Source organism: Onychostoma macrolepis, chromosome 05, assembly GCF_012432095.1.
Source record: "Onychostoma macrolepis isolate SWU-2019 chromosome 05, ASM1243209v1, whole genome shotgun sequence".
Taxonomy (NCBI): Eukaryota; Metazoa; Chordata; class Actinopteri; order Cypriniformes; family Cyprinidae; genus Onychostoma; species Onychostoma macrolepis.
The window spans coordinates 13,954,339-13,976,752 of record NC_081159.1 but is presented as its reverse complement, the minus strand read 5'-3'; the positions used below and the strand labels follow the sequence as shown (position 1 = coordinate 13,976,752).

At 36.8% G+C, this 22,414-nt stretch overlaps 2 protein-coding genes across 14 annotated transcripts in view; one reads left to right on the top strand and one right to left on the bottom strand.

Moving 5' to 3' along the window:
- Positions 1–2,307: 2,307 nt before the first annotated feature.
- On the bottom strand, positions 2,308–15,487 carry snx18a (sorting nexin 18a). Its single transcript, XM_058775805.1, has 2 exons — positions 13,643–15,487; positions 2,308–3,913 (listed from the first exon to the last, which is right to left on the bottom strand). The coding sequence occupies exons 1-2, from the start codon at positions 15,105–15,107 to the stop codon at positions 3,660–3,662; spliced, it is 1,719 nt and encodes a 572-aa protein (XP_058631788.1). The 5' UTR covers positions 15,108–15,487; the 3' UTR covers positions 2,308–3,659.
- Positions 15,488–16,071: 584 nt separating this feature from the next.
- arl15a (ADP-ribosylation factor-like 15a) overlaps positions 16,072–22,414 on the top strand; it is a 148,515-nt gene continuing 142,172 nt past the window's right edge. For 3 of the 13 annotated variants that reach the window (XM_058775819.1, XM_058775810.1, XM_058775814.1), the window contains exon 1: positions 16,434–16,548. Coding sequence is in view for 3 of the 13 variants with exons in the window: in XM_058775806.1 (XP_058631789.1) it covers positions 16,437–16,548 (112 nt within the window). In the remaining 10 variants the exon portion in view is untranslated. Of the gene's footprint in view, positions 16,201–16,433; positions 16,549–22,414 lie in introns of those variants that run through there. The other 10 variants (XM_058775806.1, XM_058775809.1, XM_058775817.1 and 7 more) reach the window with 8 other exon arrangements.

Here is a 22,414-nt window from a genome sequence, read left to right as displayed (position 1 = left end):
AGAAGCTCAGGGCAGCAAGTTCCTGGCACTGCTCAGGTATGCTGGGAAACTGATTAGCACTGCATGCAATTGACCAGGAAATACTTCAGCATGTCAGTGAACTCATGCATAATTAAAGATCATCAGCGCTTCTTGTCAGGAAAATCTATAGTGAAATGGGACATGTTATTTTGATTCATTTAATGACAGGCAACACAGCTGGAATTATTGTTTCTTTTTTATTTTTATTATTATGTATTATTACCAAATCTAATCCAAAATTGTGAATAAAATGTAAAAGAATTTAAATTTTACAGTAATTTTTTTCTCATTTCTGAAGGATTATGTGACACTGAAGACTAGAGAAACAGCTGCTGAAAATTCAGATTTTGACAGGAATATATTACTTTTTAATATATATTAAAATAGAAAATGCTTACTTTGAATAGTAATAATATTTAACATTATTACTGTTTTTACTGTATTTTTGATCAAATAAATACAGTATTGGCGAGAATAAGAGATGTCTTTCAAAAACATTATTATCAAACCCAAAATATTTGAATGGTAGTACAGTTCATATTTCCTTTTTAATATCACCTAAGAGTGTATAAGAGTATACACTATATTTATATTAATTTATTTTTTCCTTTTGTTTGCTGGCTTTCTTTCCATATAAAACTCGCATAAAAGTATAAATATCTCCCCCCCCCAAAAAAAAAAAAAAGATATAAGACAACAACACAGTTGTTTTTCTGCAGTTAGGTCAACGTCTGAGGCATTATAAACCCACTCATGTCCTCGTGGTAATATGATAAACATATCAGCCATGTAACAAGGAACAGCATTCTCTGTTTGTGTGTTTACATGTTTCTCAAATAGGGTTTGATACAGTCCAGCATCAGCAATGTATAAAGCCATTTACAAGTTAGACATACTCAGTGAGCTGCTATGAATGTAATGTTCTTCAATTACTAGGGAAGAATTTTAATTTTGTTTTCAGACGTGTTTTCCTTTCTGGCTCGTGGCAGCGGCATTCCTCAAGAGGGTGGAACTGAAATCGAGTTTAATACGTGAAAGAATCTCAGGACTCCAATTTAGTTGTTACGAAAACTGAAAACTCACTCATCACTAGTATTACGAACGACCTTATCACAGAGGTTCTAAAATCTTCATAAAAACTTTAAGTTAATTAAAATACAAATTAATGTTGTAATAATTCTGTATATACATTTTTTATGGGGAACAGCTATTATGATGATTCATTAATTATTTCTCTATTTATTTAACATTTTACATTAGATCGAATTTAAAGTGAATGTGGTATTTTTGAAATCTACTGATACCATATATTGCGATATCAACCCTCCATCAGCTCCTTCAAGAGGAACTTGTGTTCCTGCAGTTGCAAACATCTGGAATGCATTTCCTGTGAAGCCATTTAAAGCCAGCGTTTAGCATTCTGGCACCCACAGCGCTGCATGACTTGTGCTGTGGCAAGTGTTCAATATGTGCATATATTGTGACACTAGATGTGCGCCCTGACTGGTGAGCACAACGCTAACGGCGTAGTCTCATGCTAGCACAATTACACAACAGATGCGGTCACACTGAGAAATGCTGGGTGACGTAGCCTAAACAGGAAAAGACGGAGACATTATTTAATCCAAACTGTTTCCGAGTTTGGACCGGTAAGAAAATAAGTGGCAGAAAAAGATGAAATCACATGAAATGACCTAGCTGGGGGACATTTATTGGATTCCTAAGCATCACACCATTGTGTTTGATAAGCTTGAATCACAGTATTGTAAAATAAAGCAAAGCAGGATGTTTCATACGTCTGGACTAGCTTGATACTGATGTTTTGGATCAATGTGCCCTTTTTATCTTGGAAATCTCCAGTAAAGTGAGGACTTTGAGACAGGAGTGCCCATGGTGGGCATTAGTTGGCTTGCTTGGCACACCTCCCGGAGATCCGTCCCAACGTAAGCGGAGAGCGCTTCAGTGTTTACAGCCAGTGTTGAGGAAAGCGGCTGTGCCCGGGCCAACTAGAAGAGCAGGCAAGTCTGGCAAACAGACTGCGTTCCCACGGCTTGGCCTTGAAAAAGGCATTTGTCACTATTCACAGTGAACACTCCTCTCATCAACCGAAAAATCACTCGTAACTGACAGCAATCACCATACGTATTGTTACTTTACCGATTCTCCAAACAGCATCAAATGAGTAGATGGTAAATAATGACCATTAACTTCCAAAAAGTGCCTAAATAATGTAGAAATATTGTAAAAATCTCATTCCTAATGAATGGTAAATAGGATTTAAAGTGATCAGTGTTGACAATGTTCTTTATTGCTGATGTAAATGAACAATCACAAGTGTCTGTTATTATTATCAACATCATCATGTACAAGGTGAAAATATGTTTCCAGCCAAACCTCATGATAGTGTTGACATAAACATCTGCATCCATTTTCACATTTCATGCAGCAACACCAGTAAGAAGATACGTTTTTAAAAGCTTTCCTCCTTCCTTCGACACAACACTCACGTTTGCACAGAAACTGCGTAGTATTGGTCATATATGCTGAATAAACCAGGGAAAGAGGAAAAAACAAAGGTGATGAATGAAATGTGCTCTTTTAGGAAAGCTGTTTGAAATGCCTAGCTCAGAACACATACAATACAAAAATATATTCAATGCAACAAGCAGTTAAGTGAGCAGTTTATTTGGAATCTTTAACAATTCAGGACATCTAGGTGTGGTTTATCCTGCACATTGAGAAGTAAAAACGTGCAGTAGAAAATAAACTGGATTCTCTGAGCACCTTGGGACCATTAGTTTTGAGTATTATGTCTGAAAAAATGGTGTCCAAAATGAACTCTTGTTATCCTGAGTGTGTTGTGCTTCCTGTTTACATCACATTTACACATTTTTTTTAGGCTTCTGCTCAATTGTCTCCAAGTGACGGCAGGTGATCTGACGACGGCTACTGATTTTTCTCTCAAATGCACATTCTGTTTTGCACTGGAACCAAAATATCAAGGGGAGGGGAAAGGGAAATAAATCAGACGGGATACCAAATTTGGGCATGACGTCCAGCTACTCCCACGCTTATCTCCAAACACGAGCCAGCCAGTCCTTTGCCTGCCATTTTAAGCAGGAGTGACATCTGAATAAGATAATAAAATCAAACCTCATAAAAACAAATCTCGGAATAAGAATAATATATAGTTCTTTTTAAGAAATTATAAAAACACCAACGACACAAGATTGAAAGGCACAACAGTGAAGACAGCGGCTCTGTTGGGTCTGTAAACATCTAAGAACGGCTAAGAGGGTCTCGAGTACTTAAAAGGTGGCAGAGAGGAGCCACGCAAGCTCCTTGAGTCATATCAACATCTCATTCGTCCGTGTGAAGAACACGTTTAAAATATGACATTAGTAGCAGGATCGAAGACATTCCTCATTAGTTTCACAGAGGAAAACACAGTCCAAACTCACTATATACTCACCCCAAACAATCTTCAGTTCCTTATAATGGACATTCATTGTATGGGGATAGATTTCATAAATTTTAGACTCTTGGTTTGTTGTATATTGCTAGGGGCTGGCTAATTCTCGCCTGGCTGTCTGCCAGTTAAGGTGAAGCTCTGTCGGTCCAATCTGAACAGGGTTCATTTAGGCATTGTCGTACTTCTGCAGTGCTTCCTCCAGCTTGCCTGTGACCTTCTGGAAGAAGCTGATCTGCTGCTGTAGGTAATGTTGCATCTGGGACTTGAAGTCCCGTACTCGAGTGTGATGGAAGTGCTGGATCTCAGCCAGTGTGGCGAAAGAGATGATGTTGCAGCGTTCCCTGATCCCATCTGCCTGCTGGCCCTCCATCTTCCCTTCCTCTACATGCTTCTGGCTGTCCTTCACCTTCGTCAGAGCACCTGTGAAGAGAGTGGAACCAGGATGAGACTAAATATTGACTCAGATTCAATCAAGAGGGAAGTTATGATAAATGGCAACAGGTTATACTAGTCTGTACTTCTACATGAATGTGAAGAGACCAGGATGTCACCTTTATGATATATTTATCATTTACTATTTATCGCTGGCATGTTTGCTACGCTTTAGACCAGGTGTTTTCATAGTTTGGGGAAGTATAAGTTATGTAAATAGACCTTCCTGATAAAGAACTTAACACTGTCTATTTCATTTCTTCATGTCTTTGTTCTGTTCTTTTTTATTTGTACAATTTGCTCATTTTTTGTTTTTTTAAATGATTGTTTACTTTAATAAATGCTTTGATATAGCCAACACATTTCAATCTAATACAAAAAAATAGATTTCACTACAGCTGGTGCCTCTGAATGTATATTTGAAATGAATGCTGGTTTAAAATCTGTTGTAGATCTTTTGTCTACATGAGGAAGTAAAGGAAATGAGTAATGAGCAGTGTGGCATCTGCGTCAAGCCCTGCCATTATTGCAAAAGAGTCTTGCAAACTCTTCGAACATGGAAGTTACATGAAATGCAGTAAAAATCATGTGTTTTACTGTTTAGAAAGCAGCTTGGCTGTGCTAGATTGGTAACATTTTTGCACGGTCAGCAACAGACAGGGCTGCCTTTTTCTTAGTGGAAATGACTTAGCTGGGAAAAACACTTGCGAAAGTGCAGTCTAAAAATAAAGAAGGAAAAAGAGAAGTGTTTATCACTAGCATATACAATATAATAACGTACTATAAGCCAGTCATTGTCACAAATTAAACCCAGATGGGGTGAGAAGGTCACTCTGAGGGTGTTTATTTTACTATAATGACCAACTGACTGTACATTACCCCATGTACAAGGCTACTCAGTAATTAAAAAAATAAGTGTTCATGGAATATTGACTTGAGATTATTTTATTATGAGAAAGGAAAGAGCTTGCAGAGTGATACGAGAGATGTGAAATTAGCTTTGCAACATAAATTGCCAATTTCATTATACAAAAATGTTTGACTGCAGAATGCCATGATTAACCAATCACAATTGAGTATCACACACAATACACGTATAACTATACATAGCAAAATGCTCAACACAACTGTTTTGAGCAATTGTAAAAAAAGACTACGGTGTGAACGTCAAAGACGTCACTTTTACCAGCTTAGTTCACATTACAATGACGGGAAATGAGAATGAACTACTTAGTGTTACTTGACATAATAACAGTCATAGTCATCAAACAGGATCTTCCACCTTATAAGGAAAGACAAGTGCATCTAACTGGAAGGAAGTACTGTTACTGGTTCTTTGAGTGTAGAAATGCTGGTGAGAAAACTGTATATTGGTGAAATATGAGATGTTAAGTAAACACTCAGTGTACACTACAGGGGTCAGTAGGATAGTAAAAAAAAACAACTTTTATTCAGCAAGGATGAATAAAATTGATCACAAAATGATTTCTGAAAGATTGTGTGATCATTAGACTAAAGACTGGAGTAATGGTAGCTGAAAATTCAGCTTTACCATCCCTGAAATTACCGTATTGACCCGCGTGACTGTCATGTAGAGATTGAGGTCTCTGCAGAGCAAAAGTGGGTGTTTCTGAATTGCTAGGCATTTTCAAGCTGCTGGGTGTTTCTAAATCATGCAATCAAAATGATCCCCCTGACCTAACCCCACCCCTAAACCTACCGTCACTATGACGTCAGCCAATCAAGTAACATGGTCAAAAAACGCCCCGATCTGGTAACTCCCATTACTTTGCTGCAGAGACCTATACTTGGTCATGTTAGCCTGATGGGACCAAACTTCCTCTGTAAGTGATTTTAAAATAGAAGACAGTACCCAGATTTGAAGACTACAATAAGATTTCACTTCTACTGTTAATACAATTTTGGTAGGCTACTATGAGATGGATAGCCTAAATGTTATATAATTCAGATGGGCTACCTGTTATTTCAATGGTATATCAAAAAGTGTATATTTTTCAATGTCATTGTTGGTACATTTTACCAGTATTTACCATACTTTCAAAACAAAAATTAAAATAGGAAAAATATGCAATTTGAAAATAATTTAAGAAAAAATGTGTTTTACAGAGAAAAACAAAACAAAACAAGATTTGGTTTTCAAAAAGCCTTTTTCGAAAGGTACATCTGGAAAAAGGGGGGGTCGTCTTATAATCAGGGTCGTCTTATATTCAGGACAATACGGTAATTACATTTATTTTAAAAATTATTATTATAAATTATATGAATATTTCACAATATTACTGTTTTACGATCCAAAAATATTGGTAAAGGATAGAGACTTTCAAAACGTGAAAAAAATCTTACCAACCCCAAATTTTTGAAAGGTAGTGTTTATTGTGTTTGTGAATGAAGACATCCTGCAGGATGTTCGGGTTCCTGTTTTACTCATGTCAGACATACTTTCTTTACTTGAGAAAGTGGCTTTGTGGTATTAGATAAGAAAGCTAACACATTTCCCAACTTCAATTAAAACTAACATAAAAATAAAAATGGAGAGTTTACAAAAAAAAGAAATTGAAACGAAACTATAAAAAGTGCGAACTGTGACTTCTTAACAAGGGCCGGTCTATTCCAATCAATGCAGCTGAATCATAAATGCTCAAAGTCACGTTACAATTTACTGCTAAATGCAGCAGCAATTGTTGTGCATTTGACAAATAATCCTTGGAATGAGAACGTTGAAGGTAATTTGGTATTATGTTAAAGATGATTCAGTTTGATGATTCAGATATATTGTGTTGTCTTGTAGTCAAAGACAGATATAACAATCTGTGGGGTGATACATACTGAAATATAAAAAATACCGATATACTGATAAAACTAAATTAAACCTACTCTAAAATTACAGAAATTGTTCCAGTTCTTTAAATTCAAATAAAGGTATAGAGTCTGTAACTAAATCTCATGATCTGTCATGGTATAATCATTCACTTTAAAAGCTGTGTGTGTATCAGTGGAGTATTGAGCACAGATGGCTGACTTCCCTCTTCAGTGAGGAGAAACATGCAAGACATTCCCAAACGTCCCATCCCCCCAAACTCCACACATTATGCCTTCTGGCCAAAGAAGCCTTCACTTCAGTGTAACCCAGATCCCTGAAATTCCTCAAACACACACACACACACACACGACCATACTGACTCTCACAAATGCAGTTCAAAAGAGCACACAAGAGAAAGACAAGTGTATTTAAAGGAAGACAAGATGCAGGTCACAGATGAAAGACAGTAATACAGTAAAGACATTACTTTTAAATGTGAAGTGTTAAAATCTCTTTACTAATTAGGTTTCTTTTTAAGGAATAGAATGCATTCAATTATTTTTGCATCACTTTTTTTTCACCATCATCTGACTCAGACCATCTCTTTCCTTGAAAGTGGAAACACTAGTCTCTTGCAGGCATTATTTACATTGGACTGTGTTGTTTTTGCTGTGGACAAAGTTTGTCCCTTGTGACATTTTCTGACATACAGTAAAGTTTTTTTAGACTTTTAAATGCGACAAGTGTATTTACACAGGAACCACAATTGTAAAAAAAACTGGATACACCTAAATGTCACATTGTTGACAATTAACATTGCTTAAAGTCGTAATAAAATGGAAGTAGAGACAGATCTTTTCTTTCGTATTGTGATGTATATCCGAGTGAAACGGGTTATTGAAAAAAGGAACAAAAATGTAGGGCAGAGACTTTTTTCTTATCATTAGTTGTTTTAATGGGGATTTTAAGATGTGGCTGCTGCACTCAAAAATAAATGCAAGCTTGCATTCGTTTGTATAGGAGCGGGGTTTAAGTTAACTAAATGATGGAAAGAGATGAGAGAAGTTTCACTAGAAGGCAGAGTTTAAGACATCTTGATTAAACATTACAAGCTCAAAACATTTTTTGAAAATGAAAAATGTGCATGGATAATTTGCTCACATGATTAACAACATGCATTTACAAAATGGGGTGAATTTTCATTTCTTTATTAGTTTTGTAGACTTGACTTTAGTTAGACTTCGGAAAACGAGGCAAAGTCAGTAAACTAAAAAATGAAAAAAAAAGTAAAAATATAACAGTTTAAATTTAATAACCATGTCACTTTACATGTTATAAGAAAGTAATCAGACTACAAAAAGTAAGGCCCTACAATTTCCACGATGCAGAAAACACGGACTGAATCGCGGAATGGAATTTACTGTATAACACAGAATGTCACGGAATTTGCCAAATTTTGGATGAATAAATCTGAAGTAGGTCAGTACACTTAAATCACAACGTGATAATGGACTAGTATCTAATACTACTACTATTAATAAAATTATTAAAACATTATTTTTAAGGAATATTTACCAGAAAAAAAATATACTGACTAGAATTTATTTCCCAGAAAAAAAGTAACAGTATTTCTGGAAAAAAATAAAATAAAATAAAAAATAAAAAATCAATTATTTAGAGATGCTTTTGATTATTAACATTTAATGAAACCATTAAAATGGAATACAGAAAAATTAATGGAAAACAGAATTTGGCAAAAATAAAACAAAGTTTGAGTGACACTTAATTTTGTTAAAATTTTAATAAATTGCTGTTAAATTGTGTAAGATTCATGATTTCGTGATTAATAAAATTTTATTTAACCATTAAAAGAGAGTGTCTAGAAAAATGAAAATGGAAAAAGACGGAATCCAGAAAAATGAAAATGGCATTCGTAAAAAAAATAAAGCGGATTTCATAGGGCCTTAAAGCCATGAAACTCTAACACACAAACAACATAGCATCCTGAGACCATGTCCAGAGCTGGAGTGGAGACCACTTATCTGACATCTTACAGATTACACAACAAACACCTCAGTTAATAATAGTACATACTAAAAATAGGATACAGATCTAAATCAAATACATTTTGCATTATTCAAGCCACAAAAACCATGTTCTCTCAATTAAGGCTTTAGTTAAACTACATTTATCGCTAACAATCATGTATTAAAACATCTTTTAGTAGGAGGAATATCAAACATAAGAGCTACTACAAGGCTGCAGCGCAAACCAGTTGTATGGAAATGGTCTGAGAAAAAAGGAGACGCACGTGGGAAGCTGTGCTCGACTGGGCCACTATAAAGCCTGCTGCTGCAGAACCTCTTCAAGCATTACGTAATATGTGCTATTACACAACACAGTCCTGCCATTGAACTGCGACCAGAGAACAAGTCCCATACTGATTCCCTGACCATATTACCCAGACATGGATCATGACATTTGACACGGGACTTTGGTTGGATGATAACACAGGTGGCCGATTATATATTCCAGCCTTACAAACAAAGAAATTATTTGGCTTTTCAAACAAATGAGAAGGCAAATGAAGACCACTGGCAAAAGTGAGTGAGAGCAAGTCCAATTTGCTTTGGAACTGCACCATTATATTCACAGGCATTAGGATAATACAAAAGTCATCAGCTGTGAATTGGAAGACATTTGCCAGAATAGAGACCAATGCATTTTAGCTTTCAGCCCATTTGGCTGATGTCTCTTCTTTGGTGGCTGAATCTTATGACTCTAATCATCATGTTCACTGATAAACTGCAGTGACAGTGAAGGCTTAAAGTAGTAATTAGGTACTTCCCCCTCACGGTTGATGGATTAATGTGGTCCTTCACCCCAACATTAATGTTTCGTCATCAGTTACTCACACTCATGTCATTCCCAACCATGCATTATTTTCTTCCTTCAGCAAAACACAAAAGAAAATACTAAGCAGAATATTCCAGCTGCTCTTTGTCATACAAGAGACTAAATCAATACTTTTATTCAGCATAGATGAATTAACTGATCAAAAGTGACCATGCAGACTTTTGAGATTGCTACAAAAAATACTAGTGTCAAGTATTTTTTAACTTTTTATTCAAAGAATCCTGAAAAAAACGAACAGTTTTTACCAAAATATTACATACTGTTTTGTAGTAATACATTTTTCACCAAACCAGCATATTGATGGCTGCTGAAAATTTAGCTTTGCCATCACATTAAATTACATTTATTTAAAACATTCAAATAGAAAAGAGTTATTTTAAATGATTATATTTCACAAAATTACTGTTTTTACTGTGTGTTTGGTCTTGGTGGACTAGATCTGCTAATGGTCAGATCATAAAATTAAAAGGAAACATATTGCTGCTGCTAGAGAGAGTAAGATCCCTGTAGCAGATCTAGGCAGGTGGTGCTGGGGAGGCGGTGGGCTAAGATGAGGACCCCTCACAGCGTGCAGACACATCTTTTATTGAATACGTCCTGGTTAGGTAAACAGTAATGAGTATGTGAATCCGACTGGCTAGGAACATTTATACATTTGAACATTTGCTGTGAGGGGTCCTCATCTTAGCCCACTGCCTCCCCAGCACCACCTGCCAAGATCTGCTACAGGGATCTTATTCTCTCTAGCAGCAGCAATATGTTTCCTTTCAATTTTAATTTAAATTGCATGTCATGTGCAGGGCTCCGTAGAAAGGAGATATGCGTTTAAATTTTATTTTGTGTTTGACTGTTAAAACAAAACAAAAAATATTTGTTGTCTTAATAAATTAAAAATACAGTGGTTAAAAATAAAATAAAAATAAAAATAATAATAATATATATTCCATTGCTCTTTGTTTTAAAAAGGGTTATAATAAATGTAAATATAAAATATAAAAAAAGAGAAGTTCTTTTGTGTTCTACAAACAAAAAAGGGTGGGTAGATAATGACATCATTTTCAGTTTAAAGAAAATGTCTGAGGAATGTGTGACGTGACTGGACTAAATAAGACTGGTGCTTCTTTCACAGTGCTTCAGACAAACACCTACAATAATCATGTAATTAAGTTAATTGTTAAAGATACAAATACTTTTGGAAGATGCATTCAAAACTCACTTGTTTCTGATGGGAAAATAACTCTCAGATTAAATGTGCAGGAAGCTTCTGTCTTACACTAAAACTATATTTTGGCTTCAGAAGACTTGGAAGATAGCACATTATAGAAAATCTTGTGTTTCATGAAAGAGAGAAAAAGGCGACAAAGTAAATTACACTGAAAGAGAGTCTTTTCACACTTAACCTCAAAATATAACGTTAGACATTGCTAACACAATGAGCACTGGAAATGTGTCAAACAGCAACAGGTTTTAGCTAGCCTTGCTGTGTGTGGTTGAGGGTCTATGCACAATGCTCTAAATTCCCCAGCTATAATAACCACATCACATCTGAGTCATTATTTCCTCTCATTGTCAAAAGAACCACATACTTCAATGCACATCACAGAGAAGCAATGGGAAAAAAGGATCCCATTAATACCAACATCAGTATGTTCACTAATGGCTCTCTACCTTCAATTCCATTGCTAATGGAGGCTCTATAGTGACAAATCAATACATGCTGTGCTCGTGTGTATTTTATATAAAAAAAAGCCCTATCATTTATCCCTGTGGACATTATGACTGCCTTGAAATTTGATAATCTCACAAAAAAACAAACAAACAGCAAAAGCATTATATTGGTTGACACAGGTAAAAGCAAATCAGAAGCTTTCATCTGTTGTTTACTGAGTTGTGATGTGGTTTATTTGGTTGTAGACTATAGCTGAGGTGCAGTTGTTTTATGGTATTGATTTTCCTATCACCCTGAGATTTATTAAAAGGGTGACAGCATTTGAGTAGGTAAACAGATGGCAAATGACAGTAAGATGAAACTGCAACAAATACAGCTATACAACCAGAATTCAAAGCCAAAATTATCATTATAACTTCTGAAAGATAGATAACTGAATGTCTATGGGGAGATTAGGAAGGAAGTGGTTATTATATGGCCTCCACACACTCCTCAAGGGGTTTTGTTTCCAAAGACTTGATGTCAGTATTTACTCTTGTCACAGAGGTGATGGAAATTGGACTCATAGTTTTCTACTGAATCATTTGAGGCCTGGAATGGATGATTGTTTCTTAAAAAACCCGTAGATGTTTGCTCAAGTTAACTGTGAAATTGTGGGTGAAACAACAGGCACAATGGAGAAAATATGTCATTTTATAGCATTTATCTATAATAAGGCTATTTCCTCCATTCTAACATTATATGGTGACAATGACAATCAGAATTTGCTAAAATACACTAGGCCTACACCTTTTGGCAAATGCTCATGTATGGCATATGGGCTTCATTAAGCCACAGGTGACCTCAGTGCTAGACAGTCAACTGGATCTGTCACAGACTGAGGCCTCTCTGCTGGAAGTACGACACAGCATTTCAATTTTTCCAAAGCATTGTGGAGTCACAATAGAGTGATGGTGTCTACAGCACCAGTCTGTACCTCATTAAACATCTGGTTTACACATTTAACTCTCATAAAAATAAATATAGCTACATTTAGGCCACTTTTTTAAAGCAACAAGATCAAAACATTTACTACATTCCCATAAGGAGATGGCAGACAAATGAATGCATACTGCTACCCTGTAGCTCTTAGACATCTCTGTGGGCTTTGAAAAAAGCACACTATTTATTCATGTTGTGGTTCCGAGTTGCCTCATAAATGTGGACTGTTGAAACAGCATGTAAAATTCAAAGTTTCCTATAATTCAAATCAGACACTTAAAAAAAAAAAACATACCAGACAATCAGTATATAAATGCTATATTATAAAATATTTAAATGTCTTGGTGAAAAAGGTATTGAAAAAAAAAAAAAATCTTACTGACCCCAAAACTTCTGAATGGTAGTGTATATGTATTTTTTTCCCCTTTATATATTCTTTTTAGTACGGCAAAAATGAAGCCTTGGATTTTTGTTTGGCCATTTCATTTTGTTACACACCATGTCTACTTCATGATGTAACTGCAGCAAAACTGAGAAAAGACAATAAAACACACACTTTATAATCACTCCTGTTTAAAATGAACAATGTCTTGATTGAAGAATGTATGTGATATCATGCATTTTATGAGAGCTACATTACAAGCTATTGGTTCCATCTTAAAAATGACTGAGCCAAAAAAGGAAGTCTATCTAAATAATGATCTCAGACTGTAGGAACTCTGCAAATGTTAATGTAAGCATCATAAATATTCAAGCAGTTAATCAACCAGCTGAAGGTGTGACCGTTACACTTCCTGCACCCTCAGACGACCTTATTTGTATTCAGGAGCATCATGATTTCAGATTAAAAAAAATAAAGCATTCCTTTACGCTTTTAATCTGAAATAAAATGAAATAAAAGACTCTCGTTTTGTAATACGATCAAGGACATTATCAGCTGTTAAGTGTCAGAAATGTGTCACAATAACATGTTCAAATCAATGCCATTCACTGAATGATTGCATGTGTACTGAAACTCCTCTGTCAACCTTCCTTGAACAATGCAGTACGTCAATAGTTTCAGTCTTTGTCATTGTATGTGGCTGATTTACCAGCCACAGGAAAAACACACAAAGCACGTCAGCAACCGCTCACCCCATGTGACTCAGCAGTCAGACGAAACCAGGATGGCCAATGAACTCATCAGTGGCACTTCAATTCAAACAAATCAGTCAAGCAACGCAAACTATTCTGAGAGCAGGTGACCCTGTTATACCCACTGATCTCAGGCTAAACACAGTTTCATGCATATTTCTATTATGATAATACAATTAAATAAGCGAATGCATACCTTTCTGTACATGGATGATATCAGGGTAGTTGGTAAGGTGTCCTTGGTACAGGGCTAACAAATCCATTAATGGGTCCACATCTTGTTTAGGCTGCTCCACAAAGTAGTCTCCAATAGCTTCATAGGCTTCCCCCGTGTATGCAATTGCTTGGTTCAAATCGACCGAGTACGACTGCTGGTCCATCTCGAACGCTTGGCTTAGATACTTAAAAGACAGTCCCACTTTCTGATACTCTTTCTTAAACCCAGCTATCTGCTTCCTTGCGAACTCGCTGAGAGTGGCATTGACTTGGATTACGCTATCATCCATTTTCTTGGTGAAAGCCTTGAATCCGTCAATCCTGCTTTCAACGTCTTGCAGGTCAAGAGGGGCTGCTGGAGTGCTGATGGTGAGGAAGAAGTTAGCACCGACCATCTCGTCCTTCTCGGCTTTCCTCTTCCCCTGCTTCCAAGATTTTTCATCCGTGCTGGAGCAGGTGAGGAAGTGCTGGAAAACGTCACACCGGGCTAGTACAGGGTGGCTGGTCATATGATTCATCCACCATATCAACCCTCTTCTCCTTTTCGAAATGAAGTCTTCTTCGAAGCGGCCAGTGGCTTGTTTTTCAGGGATGTGCGGCACTGAAATGACAGGAAACTTCTCCACCAATCTGGCATAGAGCCAATCGAAATGCTTATATCTTCTATTGACTTGGCTCTGCATGTGGGTGGGTGTCAGCTTGTAGGAAATGTAACTCTTCATGCCTTTGAATTTGGTCTGCTTGGTGGGGTCATCAATAGTGCAAGTAAAAGGGTACGGGTTCTCCTGCCACTCCGGACCGTACTGACCCATCACAACGCAGATTTTATCCCCATCCTTCACAAAGCCGGACGCTTCCCCCAGCACAAAAGCCTCACCGCCTGACTTCACGAAAGTGGAGAACCTGTTCAGATTCTTGCTGACCGTTGCTGAACTTTTGGCTTGCTGTGCACCTCTAGGCATGGAGGAGGTGGAGATGCTGTAGCTAGAGGGTCCGTTTCCTTCATAATTCCTATATCCTCCACCAACAACCCCTGGTTCATCAGCTACAGATGAGTGATCATCCCAGTCATCATCCCAGTCGTCATCACTGGCTGGAGTCCCTGGATGATGTTGTTGTTGTTGCTGAGGTAGTGGAGGGTAGGCTGTGAAGCTGGATGCTGGTGCAGTGCTGTAGCTCTCTTGAGTCTGATTTTTTAAGTCAAAACCACCAGTGGGAATGTTGGCATATCGAGAGTTGTTGTTAAAAGACAAGACGGTGTCATTGCTCAATATCTCGACGTAGGACGCAGGCAAGAGCCCTCTCTCCCCTCTGCTGTTCATCCCCTCCAGCCAGCCCTCAATGTCCTGCTCGCTGTACAGAGTTACAATCTCCTGCTCTTTCACAGATATCTCTCCTGGGTTTTCTGAATTAAAGTCATACAGTGCTCTCGCTCGCAAAGCCATATTTCCAAGCTGCGATGAATTTAAAAGCGTATAAGGTTAGCGTATCAGCAAGCTAACTCCAACCCAAACTCACTCGCTCGCTCCCTGACCTGCAATACTGACAACAACTTGCGCGTCTGCTGCGGGAACCGTAAACCCACTATCTCCAGCGTTCTCTTCACACTGGTCATACGATAACCTGACAATCAATCAGCTGTCGCGCTTAAAAACCTCAGAGCATGAGCAGAAGTCATTTCTTCATCTGTTGAGTTTACCGTCCAGAGCCCCGTTGCTATGCGCCTGTCCCACACCGACCGCAGTGCTCCACTCACTCACCCTGAACAGCGCCGAACACAAGCAAGCAGTGCGGATAGTCGAGGGCGGAGCTGAGCACCAGGCAGCACGAATCAAAACTAGCATAGTGAGGAGTGACTGATTCACGGGAGTCGGTTCTTTTGAACAGTTCTTTACAATGAACCGTTTTAGTGATTCTTTGAAATCAACACGTCATTACGTCATCACCTGGGATATTAAAATGTCCCAATTAAATGCCCTAAAAGCCACGTGTAGTCATTGCTGTTCATTACACTTTCCCTCCATGCGTCCTAGTTCTGTTTTTTGCTGCTACTTATATGATTCAGCTCAAAAACATGGTCATATGTGATTTGCATTGCATTAAACACCATATTTTTGCAAGCTTTAAAATGCTATTAAAACCAGCGCTGTTTTGAATGTGAATTGACAACATTGTCGTACAATGAAGTTGTAAACATGTTTCCAGTACGTTTTACATTTGTAACAGTTTTACTACTCAATTTACCATCTTAATCCATTATTCAAATCCTCCATAAACTCCAAATCAGTTGAAAAAAATAAAGTCAACATTTTTAGTTTTAATTTGGTTTCCTGATTTTTTTCTTTTTTATGTTGCTAACTGGTAAATACCGTAATTATTTCTTTCCAATATATTTTTAATGAAACCAAATACATTTCTCAATAAACATTCGGTATTACACTTCCTGTCTAATCTACCCGCGCTTCTGACAATGGCGCTGGTCACTTCTTCAGGCTGAACGTGACGACCGTTGAGATTCTCCGAGAAGGCGATGTTGTGGTAAGTTAATTTATTAAACATTAGTAATCCTTCCTTAATCTTTAATTTTGTACAAAGTACAACATGTTCTGAAATGAAATGTTTAGGCAACACCTTTAGCTGTATTTGATTCAAGCGCGACTTGTTTCATGTCATTGAACATTTATTTTCATTAGCACAGTGCTCCTTATCTTCTGAACAAAACCTTTTAGCATTTTTATTTCGTAATGTAAAATACTGTTCCTGCTTAACTAGAAATGGAAATACAATCCAGGTCTGCGCGCTGCTGCTTTAACCGAACACACCTCATCTCACAGACGGTCCGTTTTGACGGATGTAAACATGTCGTCGGCGTGGAAATTCTTCATTGTGAGTTAAGCAGACACAAAGTTTGCAATTTGTAATACAATATTTACTGTTTTTGCTCAAGTTCGCTGACGAAGTTTCAATCAAAGCCACAGCAGAACTGTTTTGTGTCTCCGAGCAACACGGCCGTGTTTTGATACTGAATGAATCCACATTTTTGAACGAATCAAGTAAGTCAATGATTCAGTAACCCAGTCATTGTTTGAGATGCGCCTGGCCTCGCCTGAAATGTAGGCGGCTGCAGTGAGGGGAGGAGTGGAATAAGCGCAGTCAAGACAGACAGTTCTGCCCTCTCCAAGTGGAGCAGATACCTACGAGATCAAAGGCAGATATCGCGTTATTCTCACTCATATGCTGTGCTGCTGAGAGACATGATATAATTTCAGTTCTGTTGCTTTTATATGAATATAAATATGATGAACAAGACACTCAAAGTGCTTGCTATTTAATTCCATACGAAAGGCGTATTTATCATCCTTTTTTATTTTAATTCTAACATGTATTTTAGATTTTTATAGAAAATATGACAACAATCACATATCTCACACAGAGATCACACTGTCATAGTGTTTGGGAATATTCATGCACAATTTAAATACATAATAGCATGAAATCAGATTAAAAAAATAAAACATTTTAGAAGAGAACGCAGCATCACGGTTGTGTGAACCAATGCGCATTAAGATGTGTCGTCAGTCAGTCGTTTCCCATCATGCTTTTGATCAGCGCCTCGTTTTGAATGAATCAGCCATTTCAATGAAAGACTAATAACTCGCTCATTAAAACAGTAATTTACCGCCATTTACTGGTGGTTTGGTTTCATATTTAAAAGTATTGCATTTTTCCCAACATTTTTAACTTGTGTGTTCAAAAATATTTAAAACATTAATCTTATAAAATTATTTATGCATTTTAAATTTTGTGATGTAAGCATTTATGGCACTTCAGCTTCTTCAAACAGTCTGTGTAAATGCATCTAATGCCACTTCAGATGCATCTTCTGTTTCCTCTGCAGTGAAAAGATGGAGTTATATGGCGTAGGGCTGGGCAATATGGGCAAAAATTCATATCTCGATTAGGGCTGTGCGATTAATCGAACCGCAATCGCGATTTGAGATGTTGCGATTTTACTAATCGCAAAGCCTGCAATGTGGACGCAATATTCTCTGTTCCAGATCAAACGCAAATGTATGACTGCCAGCCTTGAGTGGCAAAAAAAAAAAAAAAAACAGAAAACAGAAAGTGCGCGCGAGTGGGATTATGGCATCTACAAGGTCAGATAGGCAAAGTAAAGTCAGGCAAAGTAATACTAAAGAAAATTTTATGTAATATGAAATATTTTTATGTAATATGAATTCTATGTAATCACACTCAGCACGAGCGCATCTGGCAGTATGGACGAGGCTTGACGCATGCGCGCAACCGGTGTCAACTCGCGCCTGGCTCCGCGTTTGAAACAAATGTAAATTCAGTCTAACTGCTTTGCTAATTTCACTTGGATGAAATGAAACATTCAGCACATTTTCCACTTGTTCTTAAAATCCCAAATACTTAAAAATGAATAAATCAGCCTATGTAACCTATGTAATACTTGAATAATTGACTAAAGTAATACAGTTCTTTATTTACACAAAATAAACAAATCTTTCTGGTGAAATTCAGTAATTAAGTAAATTCTGTAAAAGTAGTAATACCATTATAATCTTCCCTGCTGAAAAAAACTATAGAACCCCTCCCAAAACACAATAGAAAATGTAATGGGTTATAATTATAAAGGGTTATAATGGGAATTGTATTGGTTTGAATATAATGGTGTCTACTGGCATTTGATGGATTCTATTGGTGGGATGTAATCTGGCAGATGGGAACCAGTAGAGCAACAGTAATTCCTATTGCAACAATGCCAAAAACACACTACAAAAAGGAATTTTGTAATGGTTTTAATGGAAACCATAAGAATTTCTGTGATGGTTTCTATTGTTTTTTTCAGCAAAGAACAATACCCATACTGTGCTGCACACTACTGACAATATTGAGCTGAAGCTTGACTTTGCAAAATTAAAATCGCAAATCAAATCGCAATTGCAATATCTGTCAAAAAAATCGCAATTAGATATTTTCCCCAAATCGCACAGCTCAAATCTCGATATTTTTTGGCCGATTTGCGATATATGGTATATGTAAGCAATAAGGTACGAGAGGCCATGCTGTATCGTGAATAAATCACGGCTGAAGGGCGTTGTTAGGCACGACGCAAAGCGGAGTGCCTGCAACCCCTTCAGCCGTGATTTATTCACGATACAGCAAGGCCTCGAGTACCTTATTGCTTTTATAAAACGGTTACCACACAATAAAAATATTAAAACCCAAAATGTATGTATTGAAATGTTACTTTTTGAAGCAAGTTCATTAAATGCTGTCCTTCCGCTAAAAAATAGTTCCTGACAGCAACAGTAAACAGCAAGAGAATGTTCCGAACCTGCCTCTCCTCTATTGGAGCTTAAATAAAAACAGAGCTCTTATCATCCGCTGTCATTTATTTTTAAACACCATATATGATATTTTCTCACACACATACATCTGCTTATCTCTCAGCTTGAGAAAACTTCTGTTTTCCTTCTTTTAATTTTAAAACAGACCGATTCGCGGCACAGCGCGAGTTTGCAAGCGTCATTACAGTGTAAACTGATGGACACACAGAATCATACCTGAAACAGAAAACTAATAAATTCAGTAATATTCCCTCCTCACTTCGGAAACTGCAGTCTTTCACTCAGACGCGCGCCGCACACACATCAACACATCTCCGCATTGACTACAAATATTTCAGCGAAATATATATTTTAGTCAGAATTATTGCGCACCTATTTCATTGCGCTGTCTGTTTGGCGTGCATGCGCATGGTGGTGCTCGTTCACTGAAGTCTGTGAAGTTTAGCAGAGATTAGCAAAGAAGAAGGCTCGTGCACTCCTGACAGCAAAATGGAAATATTTCCACGACTTTCTCACATTTAAAGATGGAGAATATACCTTTAAAATGTAAGTTATGCATTAAGGAAAACAGCACATCTCAAACACATTAAACAGCTCATGTAGAGTCTCTGTCAGCGGCAGACGCAGCCTTTCTGTCAGAGAAACTATACTATATCTTGCGAGTTTCTTTTTATAGCCCTTGATATAAAGCTTGTCATATGTTTAGAACAAATTGGATTATGCACTTTCTCCGCAGCAGCTGAGTCTGTGTCATCTGCTTTATTTTTCAGATGCGCTCGTCTCAAACTACTGTATATCGATATAAACGGTATTGCCTCATACCGTATCGCTTATAAAGAATATATCGATATATCGTACAAACTCGATATACCGCCCAGCCCTAATATGGAGGTATAAATGTGCTTTTTTACTTGAAGCATATGTTGTCTTTTTCCTTTATTTTTTTGTCAGAGTGCACCAGAACGCTTCATTTACGTGTTAAATTCTCCAAAATTTGCGTCAGGGGTTGGAGAGGGTTGCCCCCAGACCCCCCTACAAGGTTTATATTCCGAACTACGTCACCTTTTTGACCTCTTGTGAGTTTGCAGGTATGAGAAGTGTGATAAGATTTGCGCGAACCATTCCTATCGCGAAGCTGATGTTCAAATATGTGATCTGTTTGAATTATTTAGAGAAACAGCCACTTTAAAATGCTATGGAGAAAGTCGAACAGTATCTAAAAAGGCAATTAACTAAAAAGACTGATGAAAAGAGGAGAAAACAGTCTTGAACCATATATTAAACATATATACATACATTATATTAAAATCTTTTTAAACTACTCATGACCACCTTTACTAGAATTGATCACGTTTTATTGTCTTATTTATTGTGTAAAATTTAGTCTAACTTGTAGAATTCATATTAGATAATATTAAGGGAATAGATTTTTCCCTATAGACTAGGGATGCACCGATACCGATACTGGTATCAGGCCCGATACTGAGCTCCTGTACTCGTACTCGTACTCGTTAAAATGCCCCGATACCAAGCGGCGATACCAAGCATGTGATAAGTGCCATATTCAGAAAAAGAAACAGGACAACATGCAGCAGAATGGAGTTATTAGAGATTAAGGATGTCTACGAAGCAGATGTATGCAATGAATAATGTTAAACATTCAGTATTAATGCCTTTATAGCTGATGTGCGTGAACTGAAAAGCAAAGCGCTGAGTGGATTGAGCTTGTCGAGTGAATATACTTTTCTCACAGACATCACTGGAACGTTTGTAGTTCGGTCGGTTATGTCAAAAACAAGTAAGCAAAACAATGCACAAGTTACTTAACGGTAGGGAGGGAGGGAGGGAGAGAGAGAGAGAGGCGCGCGCACTTCTGTGATCTTTATTGATATTCGCTCACATAGCATGCATCACTTGGATTAAAACTGAATCGTAAATATAAGTCAATTTATAGGGGAATTCACTATAAAATAAATAATTTATTTTTTAACCTTAAGCATACACGACTTTCTGGAGAAAGTGAAACTAGCAGCCTGTGTGAAATGCGCTAGGCTTTACTGTCCCTCTCATTCTGCACCAGTACAAATACGTGCGCGCGTTGTGCATGTTTTGCTTGCTTCATGAGTGTTTCTGCATTAGAAAGAAAAGCAAAGAAAAAAGCGACTTCTATTTCTGAAAATATCACAGTTAGGAGATTTATAAAAAAAATTCTTCATACAGTGGACTACCAATAAAATTGATACAAATTTGGAACCAAAAATGATTCAGACCGAGTCTGGGAAAAAAACTGAAGTTCAGGTTTGCATGAACCTGGTTGACAGCATGCCCAGGAGACTACAGGCTGTCATTAAGGATAAGGGTTGCCTGACAAAGTATTGATAGTTGTGTAAATATTGTCATACTAAGAGCTGTCTGAATAATTTTGTTTGATTGTAATCCATCACATACCTTTCTATCAAAGTTATCTGATATTATCGAGCTAAATTTGTTCTGACACAGTTTAACTCTTGAGTTCTTGTCATATTTTACTACCATAAACTATAGCGAATAAACTGTGATAATGTGAGAAATTTTGAAGGTGTCTGAATAAATTTTGGTTTGACTGTATCTATTTGATAAATTACGTTAACCAACTAACATTATACATACTCTTTTGGTTTCTGTACCCAATATTTAAAAAATTTACAAAGGCAATGAAAATATCGTTATCGGTACTCTGTATAGACAAGTACCAAAAATAAAAGTATCGGTATTGGGCGAGTACTGGAAAAAGTGGTATCGGTGCATCCCTACTATAGACTTACATTGCAACTGTGGCATGTTGTAGCTATTGGTTCTAAATGTGCTGGTGGTTGTTTCTTCAAAACAAATGCTATATTGATTAATTAAAAAAAAAAAAAGAAGTCATTATTGGCCTGGTACACTGAAAAAAAATTATTCATTGAATTAATTTTTTTTTAAGGTAAGTGGTTGCAATCAATTTATTTGAGCTACATTTAAATAAACAAATTTAGCTGACTAACTTTCAACATTTTTTTTTAATTAAATGTATCTAAAATAAATAGTTTGCAACCTCTTACCTTAAAAAAAAAAGTATAATTTTTTTCAGTGTAATGTCTCATAACAAATTCTACAGTTAAGAACTATGGTACATGCTCTTCAAATGGGCTATTCCAAAAGATTGCATATATTAAATTATTAATAGTGTAATGAAATGTTAAGGAGTAAGAAATAAACAATATCAGTATAAGGAAATGTTAAGTTAGATTGACTTCCCATGGCGTGTTGAATTAGAACATAAAATAATATAAAATACATTACATATATATCCTGTCTAAACAAGTAATTGTTAACTATGATGTTACTTTATTGCACCA